The 16,823-nt window shown below is 49.6% G+C and overlaps 1 protein-coding gene across 5 annotated transcripts in view; it reads right to left on the bottom strand.

Annotated features, from left to right (window-relative positions):
* Positions 1–6,295: 6,295 nt before the first annotated feature.
* SPATA6L (spermatogenesis associated 6 like) overlaps positions 6,296–16,823 on the bottom strand; it is a 52,148-nt gene continuing 41,620 nt past the window's right edge. For 4 of the 5 annotated variants that reach the window (XM_004766185.3, XM_004766184.3, XM_045065023.1 and 1 more), the window contains 2 exons: positions 13,096–13,189; positions 6,296–6,524 (listed from right to left, as the gene is read on the bottom strand). In XM_004766185.3, coding sequence (XP_004766242.1) covers positions 6,324–6,524; positions 13,096–13,189 — 295 coding nt within the window. In that variant the 3' untranslated portion in view covers positions 6,296–6,323. Of the gene's footprint in view, positions 6,525–11,937; positions 12,041–13,095; positions 13,190–16,823 lie in introns of all 5 variants that reach the window. The other variant, XM_045065025.1, reaches the window with a different exon arrangement.

The raw sequence follows: 16,823 nt of genomic DNA, 5'->3' as shown, positions 1-16,823 counted from the left end.
GAGGAAGAAGATTCAGAAGTAACAACATAAGAACCCCCACCTAAGTTCAAGAGAAGGCCCCCACTAGCTCAGAGTCCTACTGCCAAAAACACACCATGAAAAAAATATATATATATATCTCCCCTGAAAGGTTTGACTTGGCCTTGTCTTTTATTCTCAGTCCTGAGTTCATCTCACTGAGGTCACGGCGAACACAAATCTGTAACGTAAAGGACGCTGTGTCCTGATGTTGGCAGAGTGATTATTCTCTCAATCAATACCTCATTCCTGATGATTAAGTAATTCACCTCCACTTTGCAGCTCAGCCCTGGCCAGCTGCCCTACAGGAGCCAGGCTCCCCCACCCTGCACCCCACGCACCATCAGAGCACCGTTAAAATAAGTTGCCTGGTTTTTTCTTCCTGTCCCCGATGTTTAATGGCCGCTTTCATCTCTAGGACCCTCCCACCCAGTCCAGAATTGATGGTCATTTCCAGACTTCAAGGGCTGTGTCCTAGCCTCCCTGCCGAGAGGCTCTACCCACTCCCAAACCGCCGTGTATAGGATCATCAGATGAACAGCCTGCCCTTCCATCCCAACCTCTAACGGCTTCGTACTGTCCACAGGACAAATTCTCATACCCAGGGCCTAATATTTAAGCCACTTCAGAAGCTGTCCCTAGAGGATATTTCCTCCTTCTCCGTACACAGATCTCTCATTAGATTCCTCACTTTTCCCAAACCTCTTCTCCACCTGGTCTTCCTACTCCTTGATGTCAAAAACTTCTTGGTCCTCAGCCCCAAGACCTCAACATCTCTAACCCATTATTTCTCACCTCCTGGAACCCAGAGAGATAACAGTACCTCGGTCCACAGTCAGATGCTGCATTATTAACTTGAGACTTGATTACAATATGAGTGCCACAAACTACTGATAATAATTCAGCATCATTATTCGATATTCTTTTTTCTTAAGATGTTATTATTTAAAGAGAGAGAAAGAGAGCAGGGGGAGGGGCAGAGAGAGAGAGAATCCCAAGCAGACTCCACATTGAGCACACAACCCAGTGTGGGGCCGATCTCACAACCCCAAGATCACCACCACCGCTGCAGAAACCAAGACTGGGAATGCTTAACCAATGGAGCCCCTCGGGTGCCCCTCATTATTGGATATTCTTAAATACGAGTCAAAACACATGGCAGTGGACATGATTCAGCTTCAGACCAGCTTTATGTGGCCTCAGAGCCTTTGTTTTCGATCCGAGCTTGGAGACCTGGAACCGAGGTGGAGGGGGTGGGCTTACACTGTCCAGTTCCCCCAGTCCCCGCTGGTTATCTCAAACCCCACTGCTTCGGACGGTCACGAATCCCGCAGTGGAGTCTGCAACGCTTCTGAGAGTCACACAGGCCTCATCTCACGGCCCTAGCAAGTCAAGAGACCCCTGAAGGCACGAGCTCTACCTTCTTCTACTCCTCACAGGGCTCATCACTACCCCCACCCCCCAAGGCACCATACCATACTGAGCACACAGTAGGAGCCTAATAAATGCAAATCGGGTGAGCCCATACGCGACTGTGGAACTGATTTAGTGAACTATCAGGGCTGGGAGACCAGGGGACTCCATGAACACAGGGCGGCATCCTCACCCATGCAGAACTTCCCTTATGCAAGGACACATGACCATCTCCGGATGGCACTTTCCCACCGCGAACCCAGCACTTCCAGCAACGACCCGGTTACACACAGGCCGTCCCTGCGAGTCACCCCACTGAAACGGCCGTGAGAGTTACCCCCGTCCATGAAACCAACGTAAGTGTCAGTTCCCGGAGGAAAAGGAACAGAGATTTCTCGTTCGGGGCAAAGGAAGGGAGCGGGCTTCCTAAACACGCTATTTACAAACATCACATTCCAGGGATAGGAAATCAGAGCAGAAAGTATCTCTCGTTGACCTCAACAAGAAGCGGCTGACCTCGTTCCAATCGCCTGTCAGGAGAACTTAGTTGCTCTGTCACTCTGCTGGAATGTTCGGAGCTCATTTTTGTAAACCCCTTAGGTTGAATGATCTAGGATGCACAAGCCTTGGGGACAATCAGGTGACAAATCGGAGGTGGCAGAAAGTGGTAGAAAGAATATGAGGTTGAGAGACAAAACAGACCATGATTTGGAAATTGGCTCTGGCACTCATTAGCTCTTCGGAGCCTTGGTATCCTTAGCAAAAAAAAAAAAAAAAAAAAAAAAAGTGGGCAGGAGGCCAAATGCCTTCCACAAATAATGAAACGAGATGCAGATGGTAACAGCTGGTACTTACGGAGGCTTCTTTTGTGCCGGCACCGATACACACTGCTGGACAGTGACGTCACGAAGCAGATACTGTAATCCTCCAACGTACGTGGACAGACGCTGAGACGCACAGAGGTTCTAGGTCACTTTGCCCCGGTCACTCACCCAGGACACGGCAGGGCAGGACTGAAATCCAGGTGTTCCCACTCCAGAGCCCTCACCGTGGTGCCCTGGGGAAGCTCCTGGCACCCAACAAAGGAACGAAAAACTGAGGAAACGCAGGCAGCAAGAAGGAAAAACGCTTTACTCCACTTCTTCAGTGGGATACCAGGTCTCCCAAAGTTAGATGGTAAGGTCTTTACAAGGCTGTGGCTCTCCCTCCGCGTTGCCTTGTCCTGGCCTCTGTGGAAGGGACTGGAACAAATCGCCCTCCACACCCATCCAAGCTGGGAGGGCAGGCCGTGACACAGCCCGGCTGGTTCCCAGCCAGTCCCAACCCCGACACGGCCTCCGACTCTCACCTGAGCGAGAACTCTCTGCCTTGCCCGACGGCTCTCTTCTCCCTCTGCCCTTTAAAGCCCTACTTCTGGGGGCACCTGGGTTTCGGCTCAGGTGGTGATTTCAGGGTCGGGAGATAGAGCCCTCCAGCGTCTGCTGGAGAGTCTCTCTCCCTCTCTCTGCCCCTCCCACTTGTGCTCTCTCTCTCTCTCTCTCTCTAAAACAAATCTTTTAAAAAATAATAAAGTCCGAATGCGGATGACTCAGCAGTCTGGCAGCCCCCCAGGTCCCCTTCACCATACCCAGGGCTGGCCTTGGTGGCCCTGAGTGCTGTCAGCTTGGAGTTCCTGGTGTTGAAGCTTCCCTCCCCAACCCCGTGTGACCCTCCCACTCGGACAAAGCAAATCTGGCCCATATAGTGCGGTTATTGCCTGTCTTATCAGAGGCAAAGCTGCAGTCGCGGAGCCACAGACAGCAAACGAGCCCCAGCAGGAGATTTACAAGTGGATGTGGAGGGCTGATTGTACGCCATGGGCCACAGGGCACTTTTAAAATAAAGATAAGAAAAATACATACTTACGGGAGTGCTGGAGGCTCGCTCTAAAAGATACAGAATCCCCAGGAGGACAATTCGGACTGGGATCGCCTTAATCTGCTGGAGAAGCTTCGACAACCCACCCCTCCTGGAAATGCCCCTTTGCAGCAAGGAAAAGCTCTAGTCCTCGGCGTGATGACTGTGCCAAACGTCCTCGCCGTGAAGGTGAAACCTAGCAGAAGCTCTTTGCTCTCATGAACAAAACAGCCACAGCTGCCCCAGACCCAAGGAGGGGCCAGTGAGAGCAGACCCAAGGAGCCTCGGGGTGAAGTACTTCTCACCAGCCGCAAGGTTCCCAGGACCTGGGAACTCCAAACCCGCACATGCCCGGGGGATGTGGGGATGGGCCACCAGCTCAGAGAAGGACAGCAGCACCAGCGGGATCACTGCCACCCGTGGACAGAAGGCAAGCCCTTTCCTCGGGCTGTCCCCAGACAGGCCAGACGGCTCCTTTAAAGGAACTAGTGGAGCAGAGTCACGGCCATTATTAAGAGTGGCCAAGCCTTGGGCGCTAAGCTGAACTCGCACACGTGACCCATCCATCCTCTCAGTTATGCGTTTAAAACCAACCACCTTGGGACGCCTGGGTGGCTCAGTTGGTTGAGCAGCTACCTTTGGCGCAGGTCATGATCCCAGCGTTCTGGGATTGGGTCCCACAATCGGGCTCCTTGCTCGGCAGGGAGTCTGCTTCTCCCTCTGCGTCTGCCTGTGTTCACTCTCTCTCCCTCTCTCTGACAAATAAATAAAATCTTTAAAAAAAATAAAACCCAACCACCTTTTCTTAAGTTAAATGTATCGTGTGCACACTCATTTTTTAAAACTTATTTAGAATTCACGGTCTATAGGTTTCAGTTAACTCTAGGTCAGTCAAGAGACCTTAGGAAAATGGCCGCTTTGCACAGTGGCTTTTGCATGGAGGGCCCAGGACATTTTCCCAGGAGCCTCTGCAAACCCAGACCCCATCACACCTGCTTGGAATATAAAGTCCAGGCTTTGACAGATCTGCACCTGTGCAAGTCAGAAAGGAATAACAAATTGAAGCAAGACAGGTGGGAATGTTTTACCATGTTTAATGACACAGATCTTCCCAAAGGAATCCCAATCCCTCACAAAATTATTCACATTCTTATATACCCCAAAAGTAAAATACCTCAACTGCAATCCTGGCCCCAAGGTGATTGCTCAAAATGGAAATAACTCCTTGAGACATAAAAAAGGTAAAATAAGAATAAACAATAGAGTTGACTGATCAGAAAGTGAAAAGAAGATTGATTTGCAGAACAGAAAAAAAAAAAAGACTTTAAATAAGTATGGGCATTTAAGATCTGATACCTAAACTGAATCGAGGAATCAGACTCAACCCATTTCGGAAAACCTGAACAGCGACCGTGCTGGCATCTGCTTGAGCCGACGGACCTGGGATGCCAACCCACTGGAATGGGCTTCCTCGAGCTGCTTATGTCCTTTGTAAGAGGTTCTTTTCTGGGCCTCGGGTCACAGCCTTCACATAACACAGTATTTTTTTTATTTTTAATGATGACTAGACATCAAAATAATGGACAACTGTAGTCTCAGACACCCCCGAACAGACAAGCAGGTGTAATCAAGCATTTGTCTGTTTTCCAAAGTGGATGAAATCCCTGTTATAACACACACACCTTTACTGTGTGGCTGGAAATTGAGAAGAGAATAAATGAACTTTGTTTTATTGTTTTGGGGGTTTTTTTTTCCTCCTTTATTTATTAATGTTGTGTTCCTCATTTACCTCACAAACCGATTACTGTGGTCCTAAATGAGAGAAGGAAATTTGACTCTCACTGAATCCTTTAAAAACTAAAAAGGACGTAGAGTACGGCCGAGGACAATGCCGGGTTATAACGCGAAGGAAGGACCAAGGCTCCCGTCTTCAGGCCCCGGCTCTGGGCCCGGCCCGTCCGCACAGAGACAAGCGCGTCTCCAGCCCCTCGTGTCCCGGCCCGTCCCTCCTCCTCCTCATGCTCCCCAGTCCGTGTGAACGTGTCCCCAGGTGCCTTCTAGCTCATTTTAAATCTGGTTTTGGCAGTCATGTTTGCAGAGTATATTTACTTAAAGTAGCTCTTTCAGAGAAATACTGGAGGAAGGTTTTGTTCCTCTTATAAATGTATTAAGCCCGGCTGGAAAGGGGGCGGGGGCAGGTGACAGGAGGGGTGTACACTACCGTCCGAAGAAACCAGGCCCCCCTGACGCATGCATCCTAGAAGGGGAATCTTTAGAGCAAGGTCTGCGTTCTCCAGATGGAAGGCTCCCTCTTCCGAAGTTGTCAGTGGACTTTGCGTAAATCAAGCCTAACACTAAAAAAAACAAACCTACCCAAGAAACAGATTGACCGAAAAGAAAATCGGGTTGACCGCCTTTTCCTGGAGGATTTTTCAGGTTATCCCTCTACAGAGCAGCCCCCTCGAGCTCCCGTAAGATCTAAGCTGAGGCAGGAGGGCAGGAGGAGGGGAAAGCAGGGGAGAGGGGGGAGGGACGGAGGGAGGGGAGGGGGGGAGGGGCAGGGAGGAGGAAGAAGGAAGGAAAAATGTGGAAACTTCCCAAGAACACATCCGGTGGGGCGCCTGGGCGGCTCCGTGGGTTAAGCGCTGCCTTTGGCTTAGGTCATGACCTCGGGCTCCCTGCTCAGCGGGGGGTCTGCTTCTCCCTCTCCCTCTGCCCCTGCGCCCACTTGTACGTGCTCTCTCTGGAATAAACAGTAAGATCTTAACACACACACACACACACACACACACACACACAGTGACACAAATGAGGAGCACCTGAGAAGGCATCCTGACACTTTCATTAGAATTCCAAACAGGGCTTTCTAAATGAAAAAGCACCAGCCACCCAACTACGGTTATTTTCTGTTGGGAGCCCGAAACACATCGACCGACCAGAACATGAATTCTCCGACTTGACAAGAAAATAGGAGCCCCACACAGGAAACGCTTTAATCAGTGGCTCTCACCTGGGCACAAATGACTGAGTACAGGGCTTGATTTGGAAGGGGTGAGACACGGGTGATTCGTAACAAAAGCTGTTGTTCCTTTCTCTAAGGACGAGTCCGTTGGCTCCCTGAGTGAGTTGTCCCCGACGCTCCTCCTGCTCTGCTTCAGGGTCGCTTGTGCAGCTGGAAGGTGCAGGCGCTGCACGTGCTACAGAGAAAAAGGCAAATGTCAGCACGCGGGGGAGAAGGTGGGGTCACTCGAGCGCAGTCCTGGCGCGCAGCCCTACCTGGGATCGCTGGGGGTCTGAGCCGGCTCTGCAGCCGCGGGGAGGGAGGAGGCCGCACTAGGCAGCAGGACCCAGCGGCCCGAGACCTCCGCACGCTACCAGCCTTCTTTGCATCACACCAGGATGAAGAAGCCGAGTGTCTACCTCTTAGTGTTCTCCTGAGGAGTTCACGGCGTCCTGGGCTCACAGTGAACGCACAGAAGCTGGGCTGAACTGTTAAGCCTGCCCCATCCTGTTCCACGAACAGGATCCTTTTGGGGGGCGTGGAGAGAGTCCGTATAGGATTGGGGGGGTTGGTATTCCAAGTCCCTCATCTCAAGCCGCCTGCAGGATTCTCCATCTTAAATGTGCATCAGAATCTCCCAAAGAACATTTTTTAAAATATCCTTTCCAGGGGCGCCTGGGTGGCTCAGTGGGTTAAAGCCTCTCCCTTCGGCTCAGGTCATGATCCCAGGGTCCTGGGATGGAGCCCCGCATCAGGCTCTCTGCTTGGCCAGGACCCTGCTTCCCTTCCTCTCTCTCTGCCTGTCCCTCTCCCTACTTGTGATCTCTGTCTGTCAAATAAATAAATAAAATCTTTTAAAAAAGCAAACTCAACACCCAAAGAACAAATAATCCAATCAAGAAATGGGCAGAGGACATGAACAGACATTTCTGCAAAGAAGACATCCAGATGGCGAACAGACACATGAAAAAGTGCTCCATATCACTCGGCATCAGGGAAATAAATACAAATCAAAACCACAATGAGATATCCACCTCACACCAGTCAGAATGGCTAAAATGAACAAGTCAGGAAATGACAGATGCTGGCGAGGATGCAGAGAAAGGGGAACCCTCCTACACTGGTTGGTGGGAACACAAGCTGGTGCAGCCACTCTGGAAAACAGCATGGAGGTTCCTCAAAAAGCTGAAAATAGAGCTACCCTATGACCCAGCAATTGCACTACTGGGTATTTACCCTAAAGATATAAACGTAATGATCTGAAGGGGCACGTGCACCCGAATGTTTATAGCAGCAATGTCCACAACAGGCAAACTATGGAAAGAGCCTAGATGTCCATCCACAGATGAATGGATAAAGAAGATGTGGTATATATACACAATGGAATACTATGCAGCCATCAAAAGAAATGAAATCTTGCCATTTGCGACGACATGGATGGAACTAGAGGGTATGATGATTAGCGAAGTAAATTAATCAGAGAAAGACAACTATTATATGATCTCCCTGTTATGAGGAAATGGAGATGCAACGTGGGGGTTTTAGGGGCAGGAAAAGAATCAATGAAACAAGGTGGGATCGGGAGGGAGACAAACCATAAAAGACTCAATCTCACAAAACAGGCTGAGGGTTGCTGGGGGTCGGGGGGTTGAGAGAGGGGGAGGGTATGTGCTATGGTGAGTGCTGTGAAGTGTGTAAACCTGGCGATTCACAGACCTGTACCCCTGGGGATAAAAATACATTATATGTTTATAAAAAATTTAAAAAATTAATTTAAAAAATCTTAAAAAAAAAAATCCTTTCCAGGCACTACCCAAAGAGATTCCAATTAAACAGGTCCGGAGCGAGGCCCAGGGATCAGGAGTTTTCAGAGCGCCTCCCCCTCCCCCAGCGATTCTAATGTTCATCGAGGACCACTGACCCAGGAATGTGCCCCGTGGTTTGGGTGGCCAGTCACCACCTGTGTCTGTTGGACTGGCGAGACTAGAGGTCCTGGGATGAAGGGAGGGGTGACATCATCCACTGTATCCATCCCCAGAAAGCCTCCAAACAACAGGCCCCTCCGAGCCGGGACTGAGTCAGAGAGAGGCCCCGGGGTTGGAGCTGGGCATGTGCAGGCTGACCTGCTTTTTGCTTTGGTTGTCACACAGGTGAAGGGACCCCAGAGAGAGGAGGTACCACAGCCCCTGCCTGCCCTCTGGGGACAAGTGAGGTTGGAAGCCGTGCCAGCCGCTGCCGCAGGACCTGGAGGCCGAATGAGCCATGACAGAGCAGAAACCAGCTTTCTCATTAATCTCTGTCTTTTTGTTGTTGTTTCTTTCTTGGTTTATTTCCATTTGCTCCTCATTAATTTTAGAAAGGTTTGTGTGCTACAGTTCTTGTCTGCGTCTGAGGACAGAAGCCCTGAGTCCCTTGGTCACCCTCCTAGGAGCACCCCTAGTGTGGTGGCTCCTGCTGGCCGGATGGTGGTGGGACACTCATGGGCCCCACTGGGGCCGTCTGGTCAGTCTCTGCTCCCTTCTTGGGAGGGTGACCCTACGGAAAACCAACCCCGATACGAGGGTTGGAGCAATGAGGTGCTAAGTGGAGGCAGGTCTGGGAGCAGAAGGCAGAGGGCCTGGGTCTGCCTGCGGGACCCGGAGGTGTCACAGAAGGGGGCCCTGGAAGCCCGTCCTTGCAAGCGGAGTCCCCGTGAGCTCATGCCAGACAGGGACGATCAGATCCCACCCTTGGTAAGGACCGTGACACAGAGACAATCACGCCTTCCAAGAGAACTAGGGTTGATCCTGGAGGGAGCAGGAAGTGGTTTATGGGATTTGCGGCAGGGGGGTACAGTTACATAACACGAAATTGTGCTTATGTTTATAAAATTTTAACCATTTCAAAGTATACAAGGGATCATCTACTTTATACCAAAAGTACCAAGTCCCAAAACATCCAGAATAACAAGAAATAGATGTATTCCAACCCCCCCCCCCCCCCCCCCCACCCGTTCCCTTATCAGACAATCGGGATTCACTGTTTTGGGCTCAAGGATCACTGGCCCTTCTGCGCTAAGGTTTACTGTTCCATTCCCCCGAGTCTGGAGATCACTAGGAACCCAGGAGAGAGATGTCCGCTCAACAGGGAGCGCACAGAGGCTGAGAAGGCACGAGATAAGAACTAGAGCTGCACAGGAGGGGGTCTTTGAGAAAAGCCAGCGGGGGACAAGGGGTGGGAGCCCGCGGGGGCTCCTGCACATGCTCCTCCCAGAGCTGTCTTCCTGACCCCCAGGGGGGACTCTAGCGGTCCCATCTCAGCAGCCTGATCTCCGTGTTTGCATCCTCCCTGGATTCACGGAGATACTCAGCGGCCTTCTGATCAATGCCCTGTTTGCTTAAGACGAGCTGAAGTCACCTGAGTTTCCTTACAACCACCAACACGTTCACCAACACGTTCCTCCGGCCCTGCCTCACCATGAATGCATGACCCCAATGTGGGGTGGATATTCCAAACCACTGGGTGGGAACTTGTGTCATCAAAGAAACCCATTTTCTGCCTCTTTTTTTTTTTTTCCTGTAAACTCCACCCCCAACATGGGGCTCGAACACCTGACTCTGAGATGGAGAGTCACACGCTCCACTGACTGAGCCAGCCCAGCGCCCCAAGGAAACCCACTTTCTAAGACAGGAGTTGCTCAATTTTTTTCTTCCCTTCTCTCTATTCCTTCCCACCAGCATCCACGTATCTGCTGGTTTTATGTAACTTGATGTCCCCCGTGCTGGAAGTCAACACAACTTGGCATTCAGTAATTACGTGGGCCGTGTTCCCATGGCGGTCATTACGTGGGCCATGTTCCGTGTAACTGCCTAATAAATACCTAGATGACTGTTTTGGCAACTGGAGCTTAAGTGGCCCAGAATCCATCTTTTCATCGACCAAGCAGAACGTTCCGAGGTAGAAGCTTGCGGAATGGGCTAGGAGCGAGCCCTCCTCTGCATTCCTTGGTGCTGATGGCGGAGAGTCCTGCCAGCCTGGGGGCCAGGTGGCTTGTGCCTAAAGCACGAATGGCCCTTGAGCCAGACTTCCAGGAGCCTGACTACCGTGAACACCCAGCGCATCATCCCACACTCCTTCATGGCTCCGAAAGGTTCCTAATAACTTCAGTGTCACTAGGCTGTTGTTGCTGCGTTCGTAAGAGCACAGGCTCCTCAAGGGAGATGATCAAGGGTGATGTCCACAGACCCTGCTCAATTCCAAAGGGGTCCCCTCTTTCACCCCAGGGCTTCCCCATCACACTCTAGGTTTGGGGAGACAATGGAATGTAATGCTTTAATGGCACGGTTGCTGGGAGTGCCTTCACTCGTTCGGTGAAGGTCTGCCCTCGGCTCAGGTCATGATCCCAGGGTCCTGGGATTGAGCCCCACAACGGGCTCCCTGCTCAGCAGGGAGCCTGCTTCTCCCTCTCTCTCTCTCTCTCTCTGCCCCTGCCCCTTCTCATGCTCTTGCTCACTCTCTCAAATGAATAAATTTTAAAAAAAGTAAAAATCTTTAAAAAATTAACATAAACAAAAAAAAAGCATGATGTCTGAAGCCAGACCACCCAGGTTCATATTCCCAGACATGCCATTCACTGGCCATGTGACCCTGAGCAAGGCACCTAAACCTCCCCATGCCTCAGTTTCCTTATCTGTGAAATGGAACTAACGGTAGAACCTACTTCATAAGGGTGTGGTAAGAATTAGGTATTAACTCATCTGACGCATGTGAAGTGTTGGCACCAGTTCCTGGAGCTTGGAAAGTGCTTAATAAGGAAGAGCTATCATAATTCCAGGCCCAGATAGAAAGGGAGGAGAAGAGAACACCTCAGGAATAACGTCACCCTACAGTGTGGCCAACTACTGACCACACACCTGAATTCTACAGCTGTCTCGTCACCTCATTCCACACTCAATCACGAAAAAATATTTACCCAGTGCCGAGGTCGTGCGCTACCAGGATGGTAGCAGGGTGGCGGGCGGGGGAGTGAGGTTCTCGCTCAGGGCCTACACCCGGCATTTGGAGTTGACTTTGTCTATGTTCAGTGGGATTCCACTGTTGGGTGCCAAAACTGGCTACTAGTTAGCAGAAGGGACAGAGTCCCTGACCTTCAGAAGGTTTCATTAGTAGAAGGGGCAATCAGCCCTTTATAAAAACCCATATACAAATTTAACAACAAATGGTGTCAGCTTTAGGAAAGGAAATGGTGGTGCGCTAAAAAGGAATGCCTTGGAGGGGAAGGGCGTGTCCTGGAAAGTCACGAGACCAGAGGGTAGAGAAGTGACCCAAACAGGGTCAGGAAGTACTATTTCAGACAGAGCATAACAGGTGCAAAGGCCCTGTGGCAGGAAAGAGACTATTCAAGGAGCTAGAAGCGGTGCCACGAAAGAAGATGGGAGGGAGGCAGAGGAGAGAAAGAGAGACAGACAGGCCTGGCAGACCACAGACACACATGCTGTAGTCCTCCTGTGTGGTTCTTGGGGTCTCCGCCCCATCTCCTCTCCACCACGTTTTCTGATTACTTCATCCTGACAGCAGGAAATTATTTAAGCAAATCAAAATAAGAAGCAGCACTTAAGCTGCTTACTTACAAAAGACAGCAGCTTAAAAATATCTCTGTTCATGCACTGGGTATCCCTTCACCAGGTAGCTTGGTCTTTCAATGATATACTTTGCTCCAGAGACAGAATATTCCTATAACAAAAGCCAAGCCAGCAACTGCGTTACACATAGTGTAACATATAAATCGTTACACATATAAATCAATGCTACTCAGATGTGTGCTTCTGCATTTAAGAGGCCTATGGACCTCACGTCTGCCATACGCCGCAGTGGGGAGGGCTTAGTATGCGTGTGTGCACGAACATGCAAATCCTCCCTTCTGTCTTGTTCTTCTCCCTTTCCTCCCTTCCCTTCTTTTTACATTTTCAAAGGATTGTTTTACTTGAAAAGACTAGAAATTAACAAAGCAAAGCCAACGACTTTGCCAAGAGGGAGCAAAGTAATTTACAACCCCTCCCTGTGAAAATCAATATTCGTTTATAAGTGTCATTCTATAAATCTGGGCTATGCCTGTGTTTCAGTCAAGACCAAGATGACCCCTTTGACTATGACACAGTATCCTTAAATCCAACCACTGGGCCCACTGCTAACCTTTCATTTGAGTTCTTTTCACATGACGATGGGTCACTTGGCTAACTGCCGCTAGTCTGCAGTAGAGAAAGTACTGGGTGTATCTTACCTATGGGTCAGAAACACTCCCCAGATCCCACACGTCAAACAGCCAAAACACCTCATCAACTTTTAATGTTTTCTTCCATGTTGTAGCCTCACAGAGACCACAACTTCTCTGGACTGGGGAATTCCTGTGCACGGTGCACAGGTCTGGGCATCCAGCTGGGAGACCATCTTCTCTCCTTGAAAGGTCCATGCTCCCCTTCCCTGCAGGACCTCCACCCAGCGGGTGCCACCCTGCAAACTCTCTGCAACTCATTGCTCAGATGGAAGCTCCCTGGTCTCTTCCTCCAGGAAGCCTGCCCTGATTCCCCACCAAGCCAAGTGCCCCCTTTCAGATGCTCTCAGGACACCAGGCCCCCTCCTTGGTAAGCATCACAATTTTACCTTTAACTCTCTGGTTACTGGATTAATGTCTGTCTCTCCCCACCACCACCACTGCTCCCAGCCCTAGACTGACGCCCCGTTCCCATGTGATTTTGTCAGCAGAGATTCCGCTGTCTCGGAAGCCCTACCTTGTGCAGGTTTTGCTGAGCTCTGTGGGATGTCAGGAGACTGCATACCCTTTCGTGGATCTTCCTCCAGGAGGACTGAGAGCAAGGGTGGAACCTGGCCAACACAGGAAAGCAGAGTACTATGCAGCTGCTATAAAGGAGACTTTGAGTACAGAACACAGTGGGTAGCTATTTATAATTTACTAGCAAGAAGCAGCAGGAAAAAGCAATATACACAGTGTGCTTTGCACGTCTTCATTAACCATCCACGTAAGATACACACTGACGATAAAAGCAACCAGAATGTGAAGAATGGCTGGTGTTTGAGTCTGTGGCTGTGAGTGATTCTTCCTTGTACTTTATTGGGCATTTCAGGTATTTCTCTCAATCCTTAGAAATTTCATCCATAAATATTTAACACCAAATGTAGCCCCAACTGTTTTCTGCTGCAAGGATTGTATGTTTCATCTCATTTACTTGAGGCTACTCAGACCCAGACGTCACCACAGATGGTACCAGAGCCTTCCAGTTCCTCCGACGGGAGGCTCCCCTCCACAGCTGGCCAACACTGCTGCCCGGGCCTGGAAGGCCGCCACCCCAACCCCGATCCCAACTCGTGTGCACCCTACCCACCTTCAGAGCTCAGTCCGATCACTGGCTGCTCGGCAAAGCCCTTCCTAACCTCCTCCTGCAGAGGGAGTTGGCTACCCTACCACCTGCACTTGGGGTCCATTCCTCCTTGCTCACAGTGCTGGACCACTGAGACCAGGTCAGTATTTGGCTCATGTCTGTGTCCACCCCTACATTGAAACTGGCACTGGGAATCCAGGGCCCCATAGGTACTGAATACCACATAGGTATTTAATATTCCTTGAGTCACTGAATTTGTCCCTTTGTTCACTCATCTTTGGGAGGGGAGTGGGTACCAACGCCTAAACTCCGAGGCAGAATGGGCCATTTGGTGATGAAGAGCACAAAGACCATTTTCCAAAGATTCTTAAAGAATTTCAGACATTTGGGTACAATCATTCTCTTTAGCTAATGTACGATAAACACGGGACGGTCCTGGGCAAACCAGATGGCCTCTCCATGACGATGCTACCCTTTGTCACTGTTTCATGGCCTAATTTACAAATTCACAGTCAAATTATTTCCAAAGCTCTCCATGTAGAGGGACTCTGGGCAAACAGAATTTGCTGATCCACCAGAGGCAGAGGAGAACAATCTGGTCTGCAGCCAGAGTCATCATCCTACAGTCAAATGTGCTAACTCCCAAGAAGGAACCTGCAAAAACCCCCTGCTGCCGTCCAACAACACCCAGACTCCTTAGCTTGGCTTCCCCAGTCCCTCAGGCTCTCAGCCTTGGCACCCACTATTCCCGCAAGCTGGTCTAACTTCTAGACGCCACCAGGGCCACCTGCCTTCTCACCGCCCAACCCTCCCCTCCTTCAACTCCATCATAATCCAGTCCCCTCCCCTCAAGGCCCCCATGGAAATACCCCCTCCTCCGGGAAGCTTTCCATCCGTGCCTTCCCTCCTCCTTTCTACCGTGATAACATTTGGTCCACACTATTCTCAAAGCTCCGCCGGACAGAAAGCCCTCTGGGCACATGTTTTTAAATCCTCTGCTAAGCTGCAAGTTCCCAGAGATCAGGAGAAATGTCTTAAATGTTAGGGTTTCCATTCCAGGCTAGCAGACCGGCTACCAATCTTGTTCTTCTCTAAGGCTCTCTTCTGCCCACAGAGACGTTACAGGCCGCCACACACCCAGCTCCAAGCCCAAGGATTCTGCCTCCGAAGATAGGAGGCGAGTTCCTAGGGAGCCACAGCTGAGAATCACTGATCGGCTGCATAAAGACGCTCAAGAAAGGCTGCTGGAGAATGCACAAGCCATCTCCGAAATTTATTTAAAAAGAAATAAGGCCTTCCTAATCTCCCTCTTGAGGAAGTTACCCACCTCCTGCTCTCTCTCTCACCCACCTGTGGCTGGTCCTTCTGTTAAACACATCTCATCCAGTGACAGGAGTGTAAGCCGGCCTCCCGGTCTACGGTGGGGGCCACTGGCTCGCAGGGACGCATCCTGACCATCCCAGTCCACCTGACAGCAGCTCAGCAGAGGCAGCCCCAACTCCGTCCCTCAGAAATGCTCACTAGGCTGATTACGAGGAGTTTGGGAAATGTATAAACACAGGCACATGGACAAAAGCTATAAGCTGTCCCTGATTCTGACAGCAGAGAATCATTTTGTACCTGTAAGAGAATGGCTGTTTGATCATCACACCCATTGTTACAGATGGGGAAACTAAAGTCTAGAAGATCTACAGGGCTGAGCACTTCTGTGAGATCACATAGCAGTTAGACACAGACGGGCACCAGAACTCACATCCTCTGACCACCAGATGAAGGTCCTTTCCCGTTTCTGCTTAAAATCTTTATGTCCAGAGGCTAAGCCAAGAGGAGACGAAGGCCAAGTAGACAGAGGGACGTAAATGTCTCTAACCACCCGTCTCTGCGTGCCAGGGCTGGTTTTTAAAAATCTATTTCATGTTATTTTCCTCCCAAAAAGTAAGTAATCAGGAATTCGCCATTCTTTAATAGATTGTACTAAAATACTTGACTTGGTTTCCTCAAGTCTATGATACAACATTTCAATGTAAACATATTCTATCACGGCCACTTTCTTAGTCTTAGTCAAACTTAACATAATTCCTATTAAAACTGTAGGACTTTTGTTTCATTGTGACTTTCATTCTGGGATTTACTACGTACGGGGTAGTACTACCTACTGTACTACTACTGGGATTTACTACCAAGTCCCTTTGTGAGCAATCGTGTCACTTAGACACGAGACTCTCTCTCTCCTCATTGTCATGACTAACAGTGCAGAGAAGAGGAGACGGGCATAGCCCGCATTCAGAACAACTGTTTGTTTTTTGTTAGTTTTTTTTTTTTTTCCCAGAATAACTGTCTTAAGAAAGACAAAAACCATGTGATCTCATCTGTAGGTGGAATTAAGTTAGAACACAAACAAGCTCACTGCTACAGAGACCAGACTGCTGGTGGCTGGACTCCGGGGGTCAGGGGAGTCAAAAGGACCATTTCCTGCTATAAAAGAAATATAGAGACGTATGCATGGAGACTACAGTTAACACCATTTTGGATATTTAAAAGTTGCTGAGAGAATAAATCTTTTTTTGAGAGAGAGAGAGAATAAATCTTAAGAGTTCTCAGCACTCTGTAGAAAAAACAAAATTCTGTAGCTATGTATGGTGACCGAGGTAAACTGGGTTTACCGGCATGATCATTCTACAATATACACAAAAATGGAATTATTACGCTGTAAGCCTGAAACTAGTATAATATGTCAACTATCCATTTTTAACAACTGTCTTAAAAACGTTATCTTCAGTGCCATTTTCCCGGAGCTAAGGTGACCAGACCGTCCTGTCTTGCCTGGGAATCAGGGGTTTCCCAGAATGCAGGACGTCAAGGGCTGACGTCACAGTCGTCCCAGGCCAGAAGGGTTGGCTGGTCATTTTACCAGATGGTACAGTCTGGAAAACAAAGGTCCTTCTCTCGATTTCTGGTCTGCCTTCCACATATACGCAACTGGGCAGGAGGTGGGGAGTGTTATTTGTGTCAATCCTATACATAAGCCAAAAAAAAATGTCCAAAAAAAGGAGAAAATACACCTACATGTTAATAATCTTTGCCTTTGAGTGGCAGAACTATGAGTGATTTTTTTTTCA

Source organism: Mustela putorius, unplaced genomic scaffold (assembly GCF_011764305.1).
Source record: "Mustela putorius furo isolate JIRA1106 unplaced genomic scaffold, ASM1176430v1.1 tig00003854_pilon_pilon_pilon, whole genome shotgun sequence".
Classification (NCBI taxonomy): domain Eukaryota; kingdom Metazoa; phylum Chordata; class Mammalia; order Carnivora; family Mustelidae; genus Mustela; species Mustela putorius.
The sequence above is the reverse complement of the archived record's forward strand: the minus strand, read 5'-3'. Positions and strand labels throughout refer to the sequence as shown.